At 32.6% G+C, this 26,483-nt stretch overlaps 1 protein-coding gene across 1 annotated transcript in view; it reads left to right on the top strand.

Moving 5' to 3' along the window:
- THSD7A (thrombospondin type 1 domain containing 7A) overlaps window positions 1-26,483 on the top strand; it is a 353,421-nt gene that overhangs the window by 249,992 nt on the left and 76,946 nt on the right. The window contains 3 exon segments of the mRNA XM_015589436.1: window positions 10,591-10,785; window positions 20,300-20,534; window positions 24,795-24,910. Of these exon segments, the coding sequence (XP_015444922.1) occupies window positions 10,591-10,785; window positions 20,300-20,534; window positions 24,795-24,910 (546 nt within the window).

The raw sequence follows: 26,483 nt of genomic DNA, 5'->3' as shown, positions 1-26,483 counted from the left end.
TTAACCTTGCCCTAACTTTTGGCTGTAACCTGAACCTTTGTGATTCTTCCAAGAAGCCTGATTTATTTTTTAATAGCTACAGTTGTTGAAAGTATGCCAAAACCTGCTACATTAGAGAGGGAGGGATCTCAGTCAGTACCTAGTTTCAGGCTGATTGGAAGCCAGACTCTCAGATAGCAGCTATATGTATGTGTATATTATGTATATGTATATTATTATTTTATATTTATACATTTATATTTGTCTATCAGCTAAATGCCTTTTTATTATAAACTCTTATGAATGTCATTAAGTCTGAGATGGCCCTGAATGACTTATTATAAATGTTAACTGTTGACAAAATGGGCTGGGTGTTCCTAATACATTTGTGGTTTTCAATGTGGAAGCAAACAGCTTTCATACCAATTAATAAGATAATATTTCCCCCATCGTTGAAACTTAATTTTCTCTTGGATTCATTTCTTATGATTTACTAGCAGACATTCCACTATAATTATGAAGATTAAAGGGGGCAGACTGTGACTTACTCAGCTGTGGCAGTTAGCCTCATCTTTTATGGTCCAAATTTTCAGTGTTTGTACATGGGAATCATCAGAGGATAGAGTGGAAGGTCTTGGGAAAATGTAATTGTGGTGATTAATTCTTTGAAATAGTTTCTACTTCAAAGTCTTCCCACATAGACCAATCTTTCATATTTTATTGCTCTGTCTTTCTCACTTCCAATCATTTAGCTTTTATTCCCTCAAAACTCTGTTCAAATTTCACTGCCTCCAAAATATCTTTCTTTATAAACTGCCATTTCTAATCATCGCATTAATCCACAGCCTCTATCAGTGGGCCCAAATTTTATACTACATTTATTCATGAATGTTTTTATGTGCTAAACATAATATCTCTGTCATTTAGCCTTCTGAATTCTGCCAAGATTCTAAAGTCAAATATAGGTTTATTTAAATTTTTTTGGTAATTTGTCTATTATTCTATAGACTTGTTTGCACATTGTGATTTTGCAATAACTATCTGTAGAATAACTATACTTTCCTTTTATTTATGGTAACATGAAAGAGGTCTCAAAAAGTAGGATTGAAGAAATAGAAATGGTAAAAATTGCTTTAAACAAGAAAAACCGAACATTAAAATTGGCTTTTAACCTAGTCCTAAAAAGTTGATAAAGGCTCAGACTCATCCTTTTCTAGACAATGAGGTTACCATGAGCCTAGTCTTGTTGCAAAAATACCCAGAGCATAGGAAATGGACTTTGTTAGACAAGGTATGTCAAATGGGGGCAGATGATGGAATGTCTTAAAATACAACAGACGTAAATGCATGCACAATCTGGAGAGCTACAGGGAATCATTTGAGGGTATAATGTAGTCACAGCAGTGTGACTGGCAGACTGTTTGGTTGATAATTTGCAGGACAGATTGGAAATGTGAGACTTTCTCAGAAAAAGAATGTTAGGTAACCAAAACCTGGGGAAAAAAAAAAAAAAAAACAAAACAAAAGAAAAAGCCACTACAAGGCCATCATCCACAGAGAGTCCTGCAAGTTTCCATGAGCGGCTGACTGGGCTAGAACCTATAAGATACCTTAAAGTGATGGAGGGTGAGCCTGGACAGATCAAAACAGGAGTTGTATTTTATCACAGAGTAAATGGAATTCTATTGAAATACTTCAAGTGGAACTATCTATTTACATAAGCTTTTAAAGTTAAATAAGCCGATAGATTTTAATAAGTATGACTCTTTTGTTAATTATATCAATAACTCTTCAAAATCACCCTAATATATAATTTCTTTCCTGTAGCAGCATAATTTCCCTCAGAACTATATTATAAGAAGAAGAAGCTGTTTTTTACTTTTTGTCTAGAAGATGCCTGCGAGACTTGATGATAGAAAGTCAATGTGTACAACTGTTTAACTTACAACTTTTAAAAGTTGTTTCAAATTATTTAGTCCATAGAGAGAAAAGAGACTAAAGGAGCATGATAGGATTCCACATATCTTGGTGCTTCTACTTATCACTAAATATTCTATAGTATAACTTTCAATTAAAAGTTTTGATTGATGTCTAAAAGATATTTACAATACAACTGTAAATAATTTTTAAAACAAGAACTATAACATTTAATAGTCATAATTACATAAATTGCTTTTCCTGGCACTCTTGTATTCTTTCACAACCTTAGCACTTTTACAAAAAGAAAAATACAAAATTATTGAATGATCAAGCTTATGCTATTAGTCTAATGCAATGGTATTTACTAATACCTTTCTGCAAGCCTGCTTATAAGCAAAATTAAGGAAAAAGTGACTAACTAAATTAATTCAAGTTGACTGAAATGTAGTGGTGTTTAGGACAGAGCAGACTCATTCCCACAGTGGTATATGATAAGAATGGTTAACTCCTCCACTGACAGAAGGTAATGAAAGTAAACATGATATAGTTTTAATAGATATGTTTCAGCTATGTTCCAGACACTGAGCTAGGCACTCATTTAATTTTTTAAATTTAATATGTATAACAGTACCATAAGATAAGAATTATTATTAGCTTCCATTTTGCAGATTAGGAAACTGAAACTTAGAACAGGAAATTGAAACTTAGAACAGTTAAATTGGCTCAAAAGCATAGAGTTGGTAAATTGTAAGCCAGAAAAAAGCCAGAACAGTTTGACTTCTGTTACTAAAAAAGTAAATTGGAGATGAAATTAACATTTTAGATAATTTCATACTCAAAAACAATTAAGAACAAAGTTATAAGAAAAAACTATTCGAGAATGAAAATATGAAATCAATCTGGAGAAATAAGAATAAATAAAACTTTGTTTAATCTCAAATAATGCCAGAGATAAAGTTATTATTTGAATTTTCTAGAGTTTCTATGGTGCTTTTATGAACATGAGTTAGTTTGCTTTTTAACCACTGAAGATAAACAAAGCAGAATAGTCTGGGACTTTCAGGCAGACAAATAAAAGTAAAATAGATAAGAGCGTACAAATAAATTATTAATTTCAGTTAAATGAAGTTAAGAAAACACAACTTGCATCTTTATTCCAAAATGCCTGTGCTTTTAGTTATACCCATAGTATATTGCACATACATAGAACATGCATAAAATATGTGCCATGATGGTTGATGTTAAGCAGGAGCAGAAGACTTGGGCCCACTGTCAGACTTTACCAGCTATAAGCATATGCCCTTTTTTCCTGCCTAATCCTTATCCAGAGTTATTAGCAAAGGAAGTCATGGGCATAGTGATAAAGAGTTGTTTGATAAATACCCTGCTCACTAAGTGGGCAGGTTATACCATGAGTACCTTAAACTCAATGAAGCAAGAAAATGCAAAATTATGATTAGATTTAGCCCTAAATTTTCACCATTTATCTACAACAAATTATGTTATTTGGTACACTTTGTTAAAATGGGTTTCATCTCAAGATGAAGTTAAAAGTTGTACTATTAACTACATCATAGCCTGGAGTTGGAAAGTGAGAAGGAAGACAGCTTCAACCTCAGAGTCACCTCGTTCATTTTGCCAGGATCATGAAAGAATAAAAACAGAGACAGAGACTTGAGATCACAAAGCAAAGAAAGGAGACAGGGAAGAGAACATAGTGGGAATATTAAAGATAAACTTACTGAGGATGGAAAGGGTTTGAAGATGATGAAAAAGGAGGAAAATGCTGAAAATAATTCTATCATAATATGAAGACCCTAGATTGCTTAAAGATATTTAAAAGTCAATAGATAAATACATAGATTAAAAAAAGAGAGCAAGAAGGTGAGCTAAATGTAATATTCATATTGTAAATTGGTTATAAGTTGGTTTGTCAAAATAAAAATTACACCAAAGTTACACAAACAAGGATGACTTTATTCTAGACTATTATAATAGGAACTGAAATCATCTCCACAGAAACAAAAGGCAGAAATAATCTTAAGCACTGAGGAGAGCTAGTGAAAAAGCACTGGAGAACATTAAGGAGAGATTGATCAATAGGATGTTTTGAGCACATTGAGTTACTCACGAGTTTGCAAATGTTTTTCAATGTGATTAGGCCATCTGTGTTTACTAACTGGTACCCATTAAAGAAGTTAGGCACCTTCCATCCTACAGAAACTGGGAGATCAGGGCACTGTCTCCTTTGATGTTTTCATGTCAAAGAAATGGTCCCCAACTCTTTGATAAAGACATTTCCTGGGTTGTAAGACTGGGAAGAGGCTGGAAGAAAATTTACATAAATGTCAAAGGGACAGGAAACAATGTACAATTGTACAAAGAGGTTAAGGCCATAGAGTCAAGAAGAATCCTGTCTAAAGTTTAGTCAAGGTGAGGGTAATGTTAAGGCAATAGATTCTAGTAAACTAACAATCGGAAATATATAAACATCAATTTTTTTCTCCAGAAAAGTAACACATGTCCTGGGATTTCCCTCATCCAATAAACACTTACCAAAAAACTCTTAAGTTTTAGCTATAACTGAACCAAAGACTTCAGATACAGAAATGTTGAATAAGACAAAAATCTCTGGCCAGAAGTTTCTCATAGACTAATGGAGGTAAATATGAGTAAACAGACAATTATAAAAAGTCTTAAAAGTACTATGTCTGCAATGCTCTAGGAACAGAGAAGATACAGCACAACTCCATCTGGGCAATTAGAGAAAGATGGGGCAACCACACATGGAGAGCAGTGTGCAGAAAATGGCAGAGGTGTTAGAAACTAGTGTGTCAGTTCATGGGAAAGCAAATAGCTTACTGTGAATAGAATGTAAGGAAAACGTGAGGTTAACGATAGAAAATGAGACTTTTCTATGCTCTAGCGAGGAACTTAGGCTTTGGGAAGACTGTGATGCTCATATTTGAATTTTAGAAACACACCCTTGGGGTCAGGATGGACGATGAACTGCAGGGGAAATATAATATAGCGGGAGACCACAGTAAAATGTGCAATAGTCTGGAAAAGAATATGGGGTCAGGAGATGGTACACTGAATAAATCAGACTGCCTGAACATGATAGAAGAGGGAGTATAGGGATTAAAAATGATTTGTAAAATTTCCATTTAAGGTGAAGAGATGTGTACCTTTTTATCTTCAAAAAGGGCAAGGAAGAAAGAGTTATAAGACTCAATTTATGAGTGGTGTTCTCATCTCACTTAAGATGAGAGTGATTCTGGACTTTTATATCTTACAGTTATTATAAAGTTCAGATAAGGGTGTTATGTGAAAATGCTTTCTAGAAGGATCCAGGCAAATATGAGACTCCATTATTTTCCCTTCTCAATTCTTTTAAAATATATGTATTGTTTATCAATTAATAAGTAAATATATAAATAATGACTTTCACTATCAAAAGTCAGTATGAATTTTTAAGGTAATTTCTTATGAATATAAAAGACATAGATAACTCAATAACACTTTTCAGGATTACTGTAGAGTTTGTATATGTCTGGCAAGAAAAATCTGATCCCCAAATTACAATACTAGAGACTTTCTAAACAGTGTGGCTCTTAGAAAAAATCGTGGTCCTGTATACGGTTTCTATCTGATTTAATTAATCCTTTTCTGCTCACCACCCCCTTGATTCCATTACATTGCTGAGTTTTGATTTTGCAATGCTTTCTAGAGGTGCACTTCACATAGTACTACTGTGATTGAAAAATCAATTGTAACAATCTGCACATTTCTGTCATTAAAAAGAAATCAGGATAATGAAAGGGACATTTAGGGGATAGTACTGAATACATATATGCCTAACATTAAAATAAAACTAATTATATTTTAATATATTAATGTTGTGTTCTTTACTCAGCTCCTAAACTATAAAAATCTTGATAAACCAAGATTTATATTCTATATTTAAGTTCTAGCACGATGAATACAAAAACTTTCAATGTATAATTTTCCCAAGAAAAACAAATTCTATCTTTTTATCTCAGTTCTCATTTTGCTTTATTTCTATGAAAATCTTCATGAATTTTTAGTGTAATTATAATAGAAAGCAGTAGAGTGAAAAGAGATATTTTGGAAGAATTAATGAAAAAGTTTGACAGTGTTCGTGAAAATGGGCCAAACGAGGAGAAATTTGGGTGTTACATTAAAAATGTCAAAATCTATGTTTTAATTTGATTAAAATGATGAATTATTAAAATATGTTCTTAAACTGTGTTCATGAAGAAAGAGGTTAAATGGGAAGACAGTAACTTAAACATTTAAATCTCATTTTGAGTTCATAAATATACCCAAGCATTTTCATTTTATTTCTCAATCTTTTGGGTATTACAAGTTTAAACCAGATATACTTTGGTTCAGGCTTTGAAGTAAGTTGTAAGTTGTAGTGTGTAGACAATAGAATACTCATTTAGTTCTGTGTTCTATATTTCATGTAAAATATAAATTTTACAGGCTTGGTTAAAATGCCTAGAGCTTCAAGGGAGGTGAGGAGGGTGGGAACAAGTTACATAAATGTAAAGCAGTCCTTTGAAGCGTTTTATGTTGGTAGATGCATGCTGTGTGTGTGTGTGTGTGTGTGTGTGTGTGTGTGTGTGTGTGTAATATCTAATACACAAAGGCATGCGTGGGGAGGGTTCTAAATGTTAATGACATCACATTCAGCAACTAGCTAAGAAATGTTCCTAAGACAAAAGAAAGAAAAATAGATTGCATTGGTCTGTGCCTGCATGAGTTGTAGAACTACATCATTCACTGTAATGATAATTGGATGTGTCTGTTCAGATTTATTGGGATGCACACTCAGATAATCAAAGTTTCAAGTGGTTCTGCAATGAGGACATATGGTAGTTGAAAATATCCTAATCGTAGGGTAGCTGATATGCAAAAATAGAATTTCCAGAGTACTAAGCAGAAGAAGTTCCATTTCTCTATATGGAAAGAATATCAATTAACCTGATATTCAGATACGTACATGTTTACTGAACTGCTATATATTCTCTGAAATAATGTCATGCAAACCAATTCATATCTAAATAAAATGTTTATCAATCAAAACAAAGTTTAATGTGAGAAAAAGAAATGAAATTATTTTCTGCAGCTCTTATAAGTAAAGACCTTATTTCCAGTATCACTTTTTATATAAAAAATAAAATAGAAGTAACAGGCTCAGAAAGTAACTGGAGGTGACAAGTTTTGGAGTTTCTGTGGATAACCATAAACCCAACTTTTTTTTTTTCTTTTTCCCAGATGACGACTGATGTCAGGAATGCTGGAGAGTTAGCTTAAAAGAACATAGCTCCTAACAGTTCTAGTCAGTGGTCAGTTAGCTGAGTTGATTAAAAGCATCCATTAAAAGCAAAGTCAAAGATCTAAATAATTCCATGTTTTCAGATCCGTTGCTGTTTACTTAATGGCTGTTATCCAAAATACGTAACCCTGGACATGTTAACTATGCATACTCTTTGTAGTTGAGACAATGTGTGGCTGAGACCATGTATCACTGTGCCTTTAGAAACAACTTACAGTGTCAGTTTCTTGACTTTTTCATCAGCAAAGGCTCATGCATTATTAACTTCCATAGTATCTTGGGTTCTCCCTACCACCACACCAGTTAAAAAATATAATTGGGGGATTGGTTAGAACTCAAGTCAGATCTCTGCTTCTTCAGTCATACTTCTATTTGAGAGAGTAAACTTAAACTTGTTAAGCTTCAATTTCCTTTAAAGTAAAAAATAGATATTAACACCTATGTAAGAAGGTTGTTGTAAAAGGTACAAACTTTCAGTTATAAGTCATGGGGTGTCATGTCCAGTGTGGTGACTATAGTTAATAAAACTATATTGTATATTCAAAAGTTGCTAAGAAAATAAATCTTAGAAGTCCTCATTTTAAGAAAAAAAATCTGTAACTATGTATGGGGCATACGTTAATTAGACTTATTGTGCCTTTTGCAATACATACAAATATCTAATCATTATGTTGTACCTGAAACTAATATTATGTTATATGTCAATTATACCTAAAAAAAAAAAGGTTATTGTGACCATTAGGTGGGATGATGCATGCAATATTCATAGCACATTACCTGACAGAAGATAGGCAGTCGATAACTATTCGTAGAATGAATGTTTTCATCCAAGAATAGTCTGTATAAAGAGAAGTATAAAGGGAAAGAAGTCCCATGGAGAAATTAATGGTATCAGGTATGAAATCCAGATGAATTTGTTTTATATAGCTGCCCTTTCAAGAGGCAGTCTGGTTCTATTCAAACCACAAGAGTAAAAAGGCAGAAAAATTCTAAAGCAATGCTTCTCAGATTTTATGTGCTTATGAATCACCTAGTAATCTTTTAAAATTGCAAGTTACTACTCAGTGGGTGGGATCTGAGAGACTACTTTTCTAGCAAACTCCAGATGATGCATATGCTGCCTGTGCACTGATTATACTTTAGCAAAGTCCTAGAGAGGCAATTTAAGAAATACTGTACATAAATTTGTATTTATCTAGTCCAACATTATTTCCTGGAACAATAGCTTGAAATTTATTAATTCATTTATTCGCTCAGCAGAGGATTATTTAGTGTCTACTATGTGCCAGGAACTGTTTCAGGTTTTAAGTATAAAATAATGAACAAGACAGATAAGGATCATGCCCTCATTGAGCTTTTAATCTAGTCATATGATCTGGCAATAAACATGCAAACAATTAATTTAAATAATTTCTAGTGGTGTTTAAAACTATATCAAAAATAAGATGAAGTTACTGTGAGATTGTGTATGGTCACTTACGCCTCCTTTAGGAAGGGGACAATTGAACTGAAACCTGAATACTGAGAAGCAGTCTGCTGTATGACGATCTGAAAATTTCATACAAAGAGAATGCAAAGGCCCTGAATAGCAATGAAGGAAATAAGACATATGAAAGCCCCTCTTACACTAGAAAAATGTCTAGTAGGAAGAATAGTCATCATTATTATGTCAGTTGTCAAATATGAAATGCTTTGTATTATGATGAGTTTTGTACTCAATCTATATACTTATGAATCTGCAATCTATTATATTGTTTTATTGGGATGTAAACCAGACCTTGAAGCCAATAAATATAGAATTAAGAGAGATCCCACAGATTAGAGCAACTGAAAAAGAGTGAAGAATAGAATGATGACTCAATTTTCACTTAGTGAGTCTTAACTAGTAAGAATGCCTAATAACTTAAGACCTGCAAACTAGTATTTAACACCTTAAGTGCATTCCAATTGACTTCTGATTTTGTCTAATGATTTAAGATCCTGCAAACCAATAGCTATTAATGTGTTAGAGCATTTCTAATTGACTTCTGATTTTCTGTCGTTTTTTACAAATGTATGAATAAAGGACTGTACATTAAACAGTGCTCCTAACCTTCCATCAGTGAAAAATAGCTTTAAGTTTGTCTGATAGCAAAGAAGAATGGCAAAGTTAGTCACTGTGCCTGTTGCCCCAAGACACACATTTCTGATCTGTTCATCCAGAATTATGGTTATATTCTGTGGCAAAATAGCAAATTAAATTTTGCTTGTTTGTGTGTTGTTTCACTTTGTTCCATTGACCTCATTGGCACCCTACATTAACCAGCTAAGCCACAAAGTTCAGACTTTTTTTCATACTCTGTTTTGGTCATTTATTTGTAATTATTTTGGTTATCTTTGACATTTATTAACGGCAACAATATTTTCTTTCTCATTGGCCTTTTGTCTATCTCATTTTATTCATTCAACAAATACTAAATGAGTGCCAATCTCTAGAGCTCTAAGGGCAAAGGAGGAAGTAGAGTGAGATGAAGCTTGATAGGAAAACAAGAGCCAGGTCATTTGAAGTATTATAAACTTTCAAGAAATCTGGTCTGTATCTTAAGAGCAATAGGAACCTACTGAAGAGTTTTAAGCACTTAAGTGACACCATCTTTTGCCATTTCCTTACCTTGTCATTTTTCTCCCCCTCTCCCAATGGGACTACCTTAAATGATGGTTTAATAATGCTATCCTATCATTTATATTTCCTGTTATTTCCAACTAACAAACTTTTTTTAATGAAAGAAAAGGTTGCCAATTGTAGAAAATTAATTACCTGCGAGACACAAGAGGATATGCAAATAAAGATACCTATGTGTTGGGTCATGAAACATATGGTACATGCTATGGATAGAGTCATTATTTGTAAATGGTGGCTCATCTCTAATAATGAAATAGAGGGGAACATATTTCATTGATGCTCCTTATTGCAAACGTAATATTTTCAGAATAAAAATTACTTACTGGGCAGATATCTGCAGCATGAAAATATTTTTAACATTGTGCTTGATCTACACACATAAGCTTTATATAATAAAAGAAGATGATAGATGATAGATAGATAGATAGATAGATAGATAGATAGATAGATATCCATCCCTAAGTGAGGCTTCTTTTATTATATATATATTTTTTTCTGGTGTTCTTTTAACATCTGGCTATAGTAGGCAGTCACTCTTTTGGCTTTATTTTTAACTAAGAACAAAGGAGAAATAACCTAATTTATTTCAGTGCCCATCTGGTTTCAATTGCTCATTTTACATTTATTGAAAAATGATAGATTGTTCGTGATGATGTCTTCCCAGGAGAAGAAGTTGACAGACAGCTGTGCAGAGATGCCATCTTCCCCATCCCCGTTGCCTGTTATGCCCCGTGCCCAAGAGACTGTGTACTCAGCATGTGGTCTGCGTGGTCCTCCTGCTCTCACACCTGCTCAGGGAAAACCACAGAAGGGAAACAGATACGAGCACGTTCCATTCTGGCCTATGCAAGTGAGGAAGGTAAGGTCACCAGCTTCAGAAGGGACTCAGATTCCTCTCGGGAGTTGGCATGCATTCTTTGTCTTGTCTGGATAAGATATTCTAGAAAAATAGACTTCCAGAAATCCAGCAACTCAAGGAGATTTAAGACTTGTTGACTGATTGGGTAACTTGCTTCTATTCCTGCAAATTGATCTTGAAAACAGATCTTTAATAAAAGAACAAAGACTTTCAGAAGTGAATTCACTTTGCTTTTCCTCCCTCCTAATAATTTAAATCTTTTTCAGTTCAAAGTGTTAAACCTGTGAAGATTCTGTAAATGGCTACCAATTCTAGATGTCAGGTTTAATTGTTTTTTTTTTCTCTATTTCAGAGGTCAGTTTTTCTCTTTGAAATCACATTCTACCTTCTCATAAATAGGCATTTATGTTCAGTAATAAACATTATATTAAAATTAACACCGACATGGCTGTTGTTTGACTGAAATTTACATGAATTTTCTACCATTCAGGCTGTGAGATCCGGAAGTCTCATCCGCAGACCATCTTTATATTTAAATATATTGCTCTTCAATCAGTTCATCCTGTCGGGTGCATAAAGCATGTTTTGTCATATAGTCATACTTCACGTGTGCTAGCTTTATTGTCAAGAAATACGAGGCTCTTGGTAATTTTCTCTCAAGCTTATATCCAAATGCTAATTTGGCCCCTATGTGACTGGGTGATACAATGACATACTTAATCTTGTCATTCTGGAAAATAACACAAGAGTAACAAAAACATAGAAGCAAATCAAGTTCTGTCATATTAAAGCATGTTCTGTCTCAAGAATATATAAGTATATGTTATTTAAATATTATTAAGCTGAATGACTTCTCATTCACATGATAAATTGTAATTTCTGTTTGTAGGAAGCATATGTTTCTCCATGTATACCCCCAAATAATCAATTTTGGAGGAGTTTTTAGATAGTCCATTTTGTCTTTCTATTTATTGAACATTTTAGTAATAGAAACCTGATAGTATTCTTATTTGATCAAACTTGCTATGTGTGCAATATACATGCAAAAATATAATTCCTTTTGCCTTAAGACAAGAGAGAAAAATTTAACATATTTAAAACAGTCAACATATGAGAAAACTGAATTTTCTTACTGTTCAAAACTTTTTTCTACCCCAAAAATGGTGTATCCACAGGACCTAATAGAAAAATAGAAGCTTTTAGAGAGACAATTATATTCCCTGTATTGTCAAACAATAACTCTAACCTTCTATAGATTATATTCAAACTTCAAGCTCTATCAGCTCAGATTATGTCTTGGACTTCATTAAAATTAGATCTATGGTAACCTTGCTTCTTATAAATCCATTATACTCTGCAGACACTTGCTGTATGACTAGTAATGAGTGACTTTTCACCCTCTGAGTCACATGGCAGAGATTTTGCCATGCTTGCAGAATTCACCAGATCATTATTTCTATAGAAATAACTTCATGATGCTTCAACACTGAAAGGTCATGAAATGTTTAAAGGCAGAAATTTATGATTGCTCTTTGATATGTATCATCCACTTAGTTGGAAAGGGTGAGACTTCAATAATTTTTAATTAAGTCTAGGAGGGGCATCATAAGCAAGCCATGCTGGAAAATTATAGATGTTTATATAGTAAGTCGTAAAGGCACGGATTCAAAACATAATTTTAAATGGATCCATAGAGGAAATTGTCAATGAGGAATCTTCTACTGTTTGTCTCTGTTAACAACAGTTATAAAAATTGGCATAATTATATGAAATAGTTAATGAAGAATCTATGCTTCAGAAACTATTTATTATTATTTATTGGACACACACATGTTTTCTCTTCCTCAAAATAAGCCTTTTATAATTCTGAGATATTTTTAAATGGTTTAGGAACTATATTTGCAAGAAGTTTAAAATGTTTTTCTGCAATTAGATAACCTTTTATAATTCTATACAAAAGTAGGTCTTTCTATTATCCCCCAAGAATTAGTGTTGTATATATCATAAATGTTTTTAATTTTCTCAAGATCAGAAAATTATTGTGATAAACTTTAAGGGAAAAGAGTACATTAGTAAAATTATATATTGAGTTTTTAAACATAAAATTATACAATTTTCTGGTAAAATAACATTTGGACCAATTCATGTGCAAGATTTTTATCTGGATTTACAAAAATAAATGCTGCAACCTATGCTTTTGTTTATCTCAGTCAGAACTTCGTTGTTAAACATTATATGAAGATTATATAACCTCTTATATTAATGAGGACAGACTAAATTTAGCTACAGACAGCTCAGAAGTTCAGTAACTTAAAAAGAACAATTACTTCTTCCTTATGGGAATTTTGCTACAGTGCTGGGTAACTCTCCAAGGCAATCTGTCCGCCATAAAATGTCTCAGCATTGCACCTTCATGTGAAGACCTACATCGTAATCCCCATGCCAGTGGAAGATGATAATTAGAGAGTCTGTCTGCTGATTTAAAAGGATCAGCATTGAGTTCTTCCATCCAGAAGTGATTTATGTCATTTCCACTGACATTTCATTGTCAAAGAAAGTTATACAGTCACGACTTTAAATTGAGCCTAACTTCAAGCAGGGCAGAGGGTTGGGGGTAATATAATTCTACTGCGTGCTAGAAAGAAAGAAGTGTTGATTACTATCTTACCCCTGGTCTTCTTATTACATGTTTGTGTGTATATGTATGTCTGTGTCTTTATCTGTACCTATAGCTATAGCTATATCTATGTCTGTAGATGTATGATAAAGGACTATTCCATATGGCCCCAATTCAGTAGATAAAACAGGCATCTCCATTGTTAAAATGTTATGACTTTTACTTTTTGCTCTTGTTAAACAAATAATAAAATAATAGAATAGCACTTCTTCTTCATACTACTCTCTTTTCCTTTCCCTTTTTTTCCCTTCCTTTCCTTTCTAGGTTTTTTTTCCTCTCCCTTCCTAAACAGCCTTATCTAAAAAAGCCTTTAGGTGAAGCCAGGCAACTGTGCCAGTGGATAAGCGGTCTCAGTGGTCCAGAGTGGGTTGTCAGAGCCCAGTTCAGTAAACCCTGAGTAGACTAAGCAGTGGGGCACAAGGATTGCATAAGAGGGTAGAAGCAGCAAGCCAACAGAGGATGTCAGGGCACAGGCAGGATGTAGAGGGAATCCCAGCATGGAGGCAGCCAGCCTAGTGTGTAGTGTTAGAGCCAGGCAGGGGTTGAGAAGGATTTCTATGTGGGGTGGCCTGATGTCAGAACATGGGCAGAGTGATGAAGAGAGCCTGTGAGTACAGCAATGGAGATGATGGCAGTGAGAGATTGCGGGAAGGCGGAGGATGTTCGACCAAATAAGTACATGTATTAAAAATCATAGAAAGGAGTTAGGTTTCTTATTGTTGCAGAAGGGAGCTACAAATATGTTAAGAAAGAAAACTAGAATAAACTGTATCGTATTATATTGGAATTGAAAGTTACTAATGTGAATTCATTGTTCAATTTGTAAAGATACATAACAGAAAAATGTAAATGTAAGTATGATATATATTATATATTAGCTGAAAGGACCTGGGAGCAGTAAGACACCCCAATAGCAATAAATACATACAGTGCTAAGATCTTGGTTCTAATACCATTCTCCAAAAATAAGGAACCAGGGCTCTTTGGATAAATGGCTGATTCCAGGGCTAGAATAGGAAAACTACAAGGTGTACCTGGAAGATCTTGTGCCAGAAAGGAAGAAAGAGGAAAACATGTCAAAAGGTCACAGAAGCTAGCTTGAAGGGTCTCCCACTGACCACACATGGAAACAATTTTAAGGACAAAATAATGGTAATAAGATTATAACCCATTAGATAAAATATGAAACTATGGGTCTGTATTTAATATTAAAATATGTTAATTGAATATCTGATGAAGAGAATTATATTTATAGTTTTAAGTATTTCCCTAATAGAGAAGTCTGACCAGACACCACGTTAATCCAGTGATCAAAGTTTACATTGTCAATAACAGAACAAATAAAAATCATGAGTTCCTGGTATGATGCAATGAGAACATGACATCACTTCTGTGATATTCCTGCCAAAGATGCGTATCGTAGAATATAATCATGAGGAAACATTTGAAAATCACTAATTGAAAGACATCGTATAAAATACTGGCTTTCAATCTTCAAATTGTCTAAATTATAGAAATTAAGAAAAGACTGAGGAACTATTCCAGATCAAAAGAGGCTAACAAAACATGACATCTAAATGTAACACTTGAATCTGAACTAGATCCTTTTGCTATAAAAAGAACATTTTGGGACAGTGGCAAATCTCAATGGGTTTGAGGATTAGACGGTAATAATATCAATCTTAATTTCTTGATATACTGATCTCGAATATTGAATGTGCTTATGTGTAGAAAAATGTCCTTATTACAGAAAATAGATACTAAAATATTTATGTAATGGGGCATCATTTCAACAAGTCTTTCCAAATGGTACAAGGAAAAAAAATACTGATAATATACTTTTAATTTTCCTATAATTTGAGATTGATTCAAAATTAAAACATAAAAAATAATAGAATAAAAACAACTTGCTTTTCATACAATGTTGAGTAACATTGTGTACCATATTATTATCAATACACAAAAATTATCATAAAGTGCTTCTTATTGAAATGCCATTTAGAAACTAAACCAAGTGGTAGCAACTAGAGATAGATAGTTAATATACTGGAGAAAATAAAAGTGTTTCTTTTCAAATTAATTGTTAAAATTTGTGTGTGTGTGTGTGTGTGTGTGTGTGCGCGTGTGTGTATCTTCCAAAACTTTGACTTCTGGTTAAATATAATTGGTAATTTGCTTATTAACATTGTATGATATCTTGAGGTAAAAAGTCTTTCTTGTATTGTGTAAACTATAGGGTGGGTCCCAAAAGCTACTTTAAAATTATGTTAGAAGTCCTAAAAGGAAGCAATCTTTTAACACTTAAATGTTTAGCATATTTTTAATATAAATAGTAGTAGTTTGAAAATTAAAATTAAAAACTGATGTTAGATTTATAGCCTTTAATTTTTGAACCTATGTTGCAAATTCTTAATAAAAATGGTTTAAAAAAGGAAAAAGAATTTTAAAAATGTTTTCCACTGAGTATAATAACAACTTCTCTTAATTCTCATTATATAGTTAATTATTCTTGCAGAGCAAGAAATGAGAGAATGTTTATTTTTGTAAGGATCATAATGACCTGATGTTATAACTTTATCAGCCAAATTTTAGTGTGCTTTTACACCTGTTTTGTACATGTAGAAAATAGATGCAAATTGAAATCAAATTATACCATTTTTTCTCAATTAGTAGCCTTCAAAAATTATATTTTACAGTATAAACCATTGAAGAGAGGAATATTTCTAATCTTAACTTGTTCAGTTTTTATAGCTAAATGATTTTAATCTTAAGAACAAAGAAGGGCACATTTACATTTTCTAGAGGAATTTGAAGAGCCCAGGATCCATTATATTTGTATATACACACATAACTCTGACTCCTAAGTAAATACTATTACTTCCTCATCTTCATACCATTGACTTTGAAAAAAAGAGTTCTCCTTCAATCTGCCCCTACAGGACTAGCAAGCAGGATTTATGCAGATTTCACAGTGGAAAGTCTTCTATCTCTTACTGCAAGGAAAAAGGGATGGGGGGTAGGGAGAGAATAGGAGGAAGTGCTGCAGCAGAATCTCGTGAGGTTCCCTATAGCTAATGCTCTTCCAATTCAATTCCTGAAACCACAATGCCACTGCCAATGTGGTTTTCGCCCAGCAGTGGTCTGCTATCAAGGGGTTTGGGCCTCAATAGCAGGCAAAGTTACAAGCATCTTAAAACTGTAATTCTTGGTACACTAACAGTCTCTTCTTAACATGAGCCCAGTCCACTTTCTTATCCTCTTTGCCGGTTACTTCCCTATGTGAACTCTGCACTCCAAATGACTGTATCAATATCGCTAATTCCCAAGGTCATACATACCTGCCTGCCTTTGCTTTTATTTATTTTCTCTTCTGTTTAAAGAAAATTCTCCTTTCCTTCTAGGCCTTCAAGAACTCTCCTACCTGAGGCATTTTTCAGTCCTACAAAACTAATGGCATCTGACACTTTTGAATCTCAATTATACTAACTACCTCTTTTAACATAATTATTATATTGTACCTAGAATTATACTCATTTGTATGTTTATCTTTTCCTTTCTACTACTTTTTCCCATTGCATTATAAGGTCCTTAAGAGTAGAACTATTTCTAATCCCTCTAGGTATCCCTTGACTCATCAAACATAAACATTGCATGTTGCACTCAATACATACATATCCAATTATGTTTTGAACAGGTTCTTTTTTTTTTTCAATCTGCCATTTAAATTGTAAAAACTTCAGTGCCTGAGCCAGAAACACCATAGGTCTATTTAAATGTATACTAATAAAGCTTTTATGAACTTGATGTGTGGAGAAAGAAAAACATCACTTTTTCATTTCTAAGAGAAAAGTTTCACATAATAGTTGATATTTTTATATCAGCATTTTATATCAGCAACTTTATTTGGCAGAATTTCATCAAAGTATTATAAAGACTTTCCCTTTAATGGAATGATAGAAAGCTTAAGTAGTTACATTAGTGTGAAGCATATATTTTTATGTATGAGAATTTTTTAAAACTATGCCTATCACTAATTTTGTCATGAGTGACATTTTATAATTTCTCCAGTACTATGGAAATATTCCCAGATGTCAGGAACCAGATCTTCCCATAAATAATAAATAAATTCAATATTATATCTATCAATTTTTCTACCATAAAATTATTCCCAAAACCAAATGACGATGCTGCAGTGACTGATTATTCCAAGCCATGCTTTCGAAATTGCCATATCGTTGTTATAATTAAGACTACTTTGGGGCTTATCTGTACAAGTATCCTGACATCAGCCAAAACTGCTGATGTGGCTTTAATACGGAGTCATGCAAGAAAATAAATAGCCTTTATGTCTGTAAACTTAACAGCTATCTTGCACTTCCTCAACACATTATTGTAATGTTGTAAACCTTTTTATCTTAGCATTTTTTTTCCAAAGCCATCTAGTTAATTCCAATGTCAAAAACAATTTAGAGTTTTAAACTCACAGTTTAAACAGCATATAAATACTCATAGTGAAAATGGGATAAATAAAGAAACATTTTTTTGGTAAATCAATAATTTTGCTATTAAATATGTAGGTATGGTTAAAATGGTTATATAAAGTGTATATAGAAAATATCTGTAATTAGCATGTGTTTGTCTGAATGATAAGATTGGATAAATCTAAAGCCTCAGGGAATGGATAATAAGAGTGCTCATTTACTTTTCCCAAATCCAATTAGTATGTTTTAGGATTTGTTTCTATTAAAATCCTAAATTTCTTTTCAGAGGCTGCCAGGGTCACTGAGCTGTGATGGAGGATAGGATGTGAACTGTGACAGATATTTTCACCTTCATGAAGCAGGGGACGTTAATGAAATACTGTTTAATGCAGGTTATTCTGATGTTGATCTCATGTTTAACACTGCATAAATGATTCTAAATCGCAGTTAAATTCTCCCATATACAGCCTACTGATTTAATTGCTGAATAGAGGGATGTCCTTAATCATAAGTGGAGTGATACTCGAAGATCAGCTCATGATGTGGATTTGTGTTTTTGCTTATGACTTTTACCTAAATCTCAAACTGTTGAGGTCATCTTTCATGTTAGAGTCACTAGATGTTGAATCACCTTTTCTTATATATTTTTAACTTTTTGAAACTTGCTTCCTAATATCTAAAACCTACCTCTTATTATTTTTAATATTTCTTCCATTTATTATCACAGTTATGTATGATGAATCCTCAAGGTTCCCACCATTCCACATTAACAATCAGTTATTTTCTGTTCCTAAGATGAAATCCAGAGGCGACGTAAGTTTGAATAGACCAAATTGATAAAGTAAGCAATAACTTCCTCCAGCCCTCTGCTTTTAACATTATAAAGCTTTTTCTTTTCGTAATTGCCATTGTAAATAGAATAGTGTTAAAAACAACAACAACAACAACAACAACAACAACAACAACAACAAAAACTCCATAAACTCCTAGCTATTACTGAGGCCATATTATTTAAGCTGTATGGACTCATCCACTTCATCATTTTTTCACTTGTAAGGCAGTAGTGGATGTAAAATGAGATCCCACCTACAAAGTATTTAAAGTGGGGCTGACACATAAAAAGGATTTCATAATGACAACTCCATACCATATTCTATCGATTAAAAGACACATCTGTTTTATCCTTTATCATCTCTATAACTATAGCATCTTACATTGGATGCATTTTTAAACCCATCGTGGCCGAGCAGCAGTTATAACATAGTTGTCATTGATAATATGTGTGAATTATGTGGTTATTCCTGGTGGTAATAGCAATCCTGTGATATTTCTACCCCAAACAAACAAAAACAACAAAGGACCATTTGAGGAAGAAAAATAAACCCTTCTTCATTTGCTTGCTTGAACTTTGCATTGACATATTCTGGTGCAATTAATCAAAACTTAGAGATGGGTACCAGTATCCTGAGAGAAAACCCTAGAGATAAAAGCATTCTTTTTAAGAAATCCCATATCATCAACATTTTTTATGCCACAGAGATGATACTGTGCAGAAGAACACAAAAGAGTGTGAGTTAAAAGTGACTCAATAGATTTGTATTCTGAAAGTAAAAAAGTTTTAGGAATACCTCCCCTTTTAATGCATGCAAAAAAGTGATATATTTCTTTAAAATTATGTAAATAAGTCATATAAATCTATTTTAATAAGTATACAATAAAAATTAGAGTTGATAAGAAAACATCGTATTGTAGTTTAATTTGCAGGCATTCCTCTTTCCTTGAGCTCTATATAGCGATGGTATATCTCACAGCCAGATGGTATATCTGACATCTTAGATTTAAAGAAATACAGTATTACCATTACTATATGACATTTCTGGGAATGCTATGGAAGATCAAAAAGAATCAATAGATTTTAAAATCCCTATTTCTAATCACCCTAAAGCCTAATAAATTAAAATAAGTAGCAATTTAAAACCTGTAATTAAGACTTTCAATTAGGGAGATAATATTTGAAAATACACAGTCTTAATGTCCATGTTTCTCCAGTTCAGCAATCACACAGGCTTCAATTGTACCTCATTTTCAGCTTCTCTGGAGAACAATGGCCTGTCTCTTTGATGTTCTCCACAGTCCTCAAAAGCAAATTTCATGTACACCCCATAGTTTAAGTTTTAAGCTAGACCACGCCAAATGAGGTGAGAATAATATGTAATTTGCCTTCCTCACAATATGCTGGTCACATGCTATGTGCTAGTAAATGGCCGGTATCATTGTTATTGTTAATTAAAAAAAAAAAATGATAAGGTTTCTCTTGGCACCATATCTAATCTGTTAACTTTGTCCATTTTTATAGGTGGAGCTCACTGTCCAAATACAAGTGCTTTGCAAGAGGTGCGCAGCTGTAACGAGCATCCTTGTACTGTGTACCACTGGCAAACTGGTCCCTGGGGCCAGTGCATTGAGGACACCTCAGTATCGTCCTTCAACACAACTACAACTTGGAATGGGGAGGCCTCGTGCTCTGTCGGCATGCAGACAAGGAAAGTCATCTGTGTACGGGTCAATGTGGGCCAAGTAGGACCCAAAAAGTAAGGGCTTTGTCAACAGTAAATCCTGTGGCCAGCCGTGCAGGGGAGCCCAGGCTTCACTTGCTTCATGAAATTGATGCTTGTCATACCTGTCCTCAAGAGTAAGATTTGTTTGTTTTGAACGTCAGCCACTGATAAAGTTACCACAGCTTCAGAGTGTTGTGCCTGGGATCCATAAATTCTGTAGAAACCTTTCTATGTGATATGTACTTTCAGTTTTATAGTCACACTTTCTGCTTTTATTAAGCTAGTGAGACAATGAAAGCAGCGTTTGCTGTTGGCCTGGCTGATCAATAATGAAAGTATATGAAGTCCTAGCAGTGTAGGTCATCCATGACCTCCTATATTACCCGTAGGCTGTGAAGGCTGCCAATCTAGTTTAATTGGGCAGTAGCCTTCTATGATCTCGCCTTTTATTTCCCCTAGCAAATATCAAAAATACTGAGGCTGAACTTATTACATCTTTTAATGGCTAAATGAATAAGCTATTTACTTTCAAGAGAGAGCCTTGGGACAGGATGAATGTTATGATAGGTAGAAAAATCATCAGTTTCTTACTGTGGTTACAAATAATGTAATAACACAGCAAACTATTTGCTAGAAGAGAAGGCAAAGAACTGGAGAATTGGCATATTATATGTGCCTTGTGAGAAATATAAACAAAAACAAGTCATGACATAAATAGGTTAATCATTTTCAGAGAAATTAATAAATCAACTCTAAAACTATATTTCTTTAAGAGGCAAAAATATTTTTTTTGAGATTTAGACAGAATCAATCTTTTAAAATTCAAATCATCTTAGCCATGTGAAACATTGCAAAACCAGTCACGTTTGCATTGTATAAAAATGGCCTCATAATTTCTAGATACTTGGCCAACTACTTCAATATTATGTGTGATCATAGCAGGCTACTTATTTGATTCTGGCCACAGTTTTCAGTTTGTTGAAAGGATTTAATGAAAAAAAAGTAGTAGTAATTGTAAATACTCAATAAATCTTAGAAATTGTTACTTTCTCTTAAAAATTTGAGATATTTCTTAGTGTTTCAGGGAAATGATAATAAATAATGTACCTGATGTATGAAAAACCCCAGGGGATAAATAAGAATCCCATTATGAGTTGTTTTTACCTGGCTAGGGTTCTAGACATTTGGGATATTTTGCCCCATACTTTGTTTATATAGTTTGAAATTAGGTAACATATTAGAAAACATATGGCAAAATACTTGAATAAATTGAAAAACTATTCTACATGCCTAATAGGTAGCCCCAAACCATTATTTTAATAGGATAATGCTAAAGTTGTGATGACTCTAACAAAGGAAATGAGAGTGCAGTGCGTTAAAATTCAGTAGCAATAACAGCAGGAGCAGAAGTTCCAAGTCCTGGAGGAATCTGGGTCTTGCTGGGACAAGCACAGAGGTAGAAATATTTACCACAAAGAGTTAGTTATAACCTGACCAACCTGTCGTGGCACAGGATAGAGTATTACTGTGCTGAGCTTCTACAAGTATACTCATTCTGTTCCTATTTTATAGTAAGTCACCTTTCAGATGTTGATATTGACATTTTCCTCACTTGTGCAAACTACAGAACATTTCGCTGAGCCATGGATGTACATGTGTACAAGCCTGTGTGTGTGAAAAAGGCTGCTGGATTAATGTCACTAAATCATTCAATAAGGGGGGTATCCTGAAGCTCCATGTCAGACCACCACAATAATCCATTAAAAATGTGCTTTGCCCTTGCAGCCTTTATTCAATGACCTGGATACATGGATACATTTGTTAAATCAAATAGATTTATTTTGCCCTTAAAGTTCTGAATAAGTAAGCAAATACTGTGAATTCAAAAGAAGACTTTATTGCCCTATGCCTAAATGCTAGGTTTAATTCAATGAATGCTTTTCAGTACTAGGCATTTGAAACAGAAATGCAAATAGAAAACTATTTTAAACTCTTCTTAATATAATAGATTACTGTGAAATGGTAAAATCAATGTTATTGATCTTATCTATTCTCTGAGTAACAAACTTCAACTCCTATCACATCTGTTTAATTTGACCTTGAATAAGATTTTGGGGAAAATCTATTCCCTGATTTAAACCACAAACATTAAATACAAACAGTACAAAAGAGAAAAGAAGCATGTTGACTGAACCAACTGCCTCGCCAAAGGAAGTCTGAATTTATTTTATTGGGTGTAATCTAGGCTGTATAATTTATCTTTGTGTGTTCATTTAGTGGCTTTGTTGTTAGTAATTTTGGTCTCCACAGTTAGCCAAGTATCTTGCTGTGGATATTTCTAAACTAAAACAAAATTTTGGAGGTTGTCAGTGATAGCATTATAAATTCTACTGATTTATTCAGGACTAAAATTTGAAAAGCATGCAATTGAGTAATGCTCTCCCGTGGTTAAAATTATAAAATTGCCTCATTGAAAAGGAATGCTTCCCATAATAACTACTAATCAATAATTCCATGGTTTCAAAAGAATTAACAGGATAACATGTGAGATTTTGCCATATAATATTTCCTGGTTAAGAATGAATGTTAAATTATGATTCCAGTGATTAATAATCTGAATTGTAACAATAATTTAACTTCTATGATTCACATCTAAATGTGTATGTCATTCATGACTTTGAGTACTCATAGCAATTAGGAAAATACAGACTTATTCTCAGTGTAAACCAGGTAGATTATTTCTTTTTGAAATGTTGAATTTAATAGATTCTGAATAAATCCTAGTGTTATAGAGTGAGAGAGAAAAGTATGTATCTGTATAATTGAATAGAACATAATATTTATGTATGAGATAGAACATGTAAATAAATTATTATAATACAAGATATAATAAAAATAAAGCATTAGCAAGGTGCTATAATTATGGGAAAGAAATTAATGATTATTTTTCACTCATAGTTCAGTTCTAAAACCCCGATTAACTTGTTAAAATACAATATATCTTGACCTACAAAATATTTGGCTTCTCTCATGGAGAGTATTTTTAAATTTCATATTTTACTAATTTGCCAAGTTATCCCATCAGTGGTTTTACTGGTTGTTTGGTTTATTTTTTCACTGCCTCTTAGCTTACTTGTTAAAGATTTATATGACCTCAAAAGAGTATTTCCTACAAATCAAAGCATTAAATTACTTTTAGTTATGTGAATTATGTTATTGTATTTTGTTGTCCTGATATACATCTTCAAATGTTAATGCTCCTACACAATGGCTGACCACTAGCAATAGTAGAATCAGACTGTGAAGATGCTAAGAAGAACTGGGAAATTTAAAAATCATATAAGAATACAATAAACAAGAGAGTATCTTTAAAACTTACATATCCGCTCCCTAAAATTATCTTTTAGAAAGTGAAAACCTTATATCATGTAAGATCTTTCAGTGTTTTGTGTTTCATTGTGATTTTTCTTTTGTGTTTCTAATAAATAATATATTTTGGTGTGTTTTAAAAATAATAATTTAGTTAATTTTACCATAATTTATGTCAAGAACACAGTGTTTTATTTTTCTTTAAATTACTGATTGACTTTTTGTTTTATTTATATTTAATCTTTTTGTTCCAAAAAGTATTGTAACATAAAAATATTTAAAATATTTAAAATTCTGTAATTTGAAGCTATGAACATAATAGAAGAAAAAAATAGAGACATTAAATGAAACCAGAAATAAAGCAAAAATTGCTTATCATAATGACCTATATACTTTTATTAGTTTATTACTTATCATGAAATATATGACTGTAAATACGATTTTGTTTTTTAAGCATGTACTGTGTATAGAATATACTCCATTCTAAATTTACTTTATGCTATACATATTTTGTAAAATAAAGTGCAGAATAACCTGAAAATTTACAATTGGCAATAACCCTATTTAATTATTCAAAGATGTAGAATTAGGTCCTTAAATAGGTAATTTGAATTTCCACAAATTTCTTAAAAGCATGTTAGAAAATACAAATTTATTAATCGAAAGATTAATGAGGGAATAGGATATAATTATTACATTTTGTTCTAGATAACACAATTTCTTTTATTAAAATTATACATCTTGCTTTGAGAAGCTTTATTAAGGTCCACTTCGGAAAAATTAGTTTAATTGTATAGCTCCTAGAAGTAATTAATATAGATTGGTGACTATTTAGCAATTTTAGCAAAGAAAATCCTAAATATATAAATTACCTGGTTTTCTGATTACTATAAAGACCTAGTAATTTTCTTTTGCTTTTCCTAGGTGTCCTGAAAGCCTTCGGCCTGAAACAGTGAGGCCTTGTCTGCTTCCTTGTAGGAAGGACTGTATCGTGACCCCGTATAGTGACTGGACGTCATGCCCTTCCTCATGTAAAGAAGGTATGATGTGCAGCGTTCTAATGGCTAGTCATCTAGAAAACACTCAACAGGGCCTCCAAATCCTTCTGGCTGAGCAATGTTTGCAATTTCCACATGGGGCTGTATATTCCTGGTTTGACATGAATGCCATAAAATTTTGGTTTCCTTCTTAAAAAATAATATAGCTTTGCAGTACCAAACCAATGATTTTTTTATGCCAGAACTGACTTAAAACTTTATGGTATGGATCAAAGTGAAAGGATTCTAGAAGTTATTATATTAATGTTTCCTTCATCATTACTTATAAAAGAATGTATAGTGGCCTTATGTGTTTCAAAAAGAGAGTGTACAGTGATCTTATCAGTATTCACAGCTTCCAACCAGCTTGCCCAATGGCAATAAATAGCCATGGGACCACAGATTCAATTATGTGACTCCAAGGATGGGAATAAAGGAAAAAGAAAAATGGTCAAATTCTACCTGTGCCAACACTTAACATGCCATGAGGCATTTATAAGATGAGGATTCGTTCTCATTTTGATTTTCTTTTCCTTGTATTACTCACAGACATAGACTTTTTAATATCATGGCAGATACTTTGATAAGTCTTTACTCTCAAGGATCAGTTCCTTTGTCATTGCTTCAGAGAAAGATATTAACATCCTCCAAGTGACTTATGCAATAAATGAGCAAATTTTCTCTTCAATCACATTGTCACTATCTCCTATTTTTTATTTTACCCTTGTAACAAATACAAATAGTTTTTCTTGAATTCCTTTTATGCTTTTATTTTACTTATGCTTCTTGACTCTGACTGGAGATTCACTTAAGAATCAACTTCTATTTTAACAGCTATTTTAAGTTGCCAAAAATTATTTATATCCTTAAGATATATGAGATTATAAATTTAATAATCGATTTTTTACAGTGTGATTATAATTTTATATAGTCAAAACATAAGTTGCTTTTTTATGCATTTTTTAGTTTAAGTACTATTGAAATATCAAATAAAATTAAACCACAAAGTGAACAACAATAGAAAACTTTGATTTTAAAAGTCTTTTAAGGCGTCTAAAAAGCTTTTGGATCAAAAGGAGTTGGCATTAACTTTTAAAAAAGGTTAATGGAATTAATCTTACTAACAAAGTAATATCATTGTCTAACTTTTTTTCCACATTTTCTTCTCTTATGCCCTTATTTTCTTAAAAAATAAACATATAATACTTCAATTTGGTCATAATCAGCAATAGAATTGTACTTTCTAATAATAATGTTAATATTTCTGTGGTAATTGTTAGTTATTCATCACTACAATGAAAAGCTTATCTATTACATGGACTTTATGTGCTTGGAAACTTTATGCTTGACATCTTTATACTTAATATGTTGTGTTAATGAGAGAAGGCCATTTATTAATAATTACAAAACATATGTAGTTACATTTATAACCATATAACTAATATTCTGACACAAATTTAACATTTTGGGGTATTAAAAGGACTTTTAAAATTTTTATTTATTTATTTTTATTTATGTTTTTAACATTTTTTCTATATCCCTATATTTTTTATTAAAATTATTGAGTGATATTGGT

This window comes from Pteropus alecto, unplaced genomic scaffold (assembly GCF_000325575.1).
Source record: "Pteropus alecto unplaced genomic scaffold, ASM32557v1 scaffold21, whole genome shotgun sequence".
Lineage (NCBI taxonomy): Eukaryota > Metazoa > Chordata > Mammalia > Chiroptera > Pteropodidae > Pteropus > Pteropus alecto.
The sequence above is the reverse complement of the archived record's forward strand: the minus strand, read 5'-3'. Positions and strand labels throughout refer to the sequence as shown.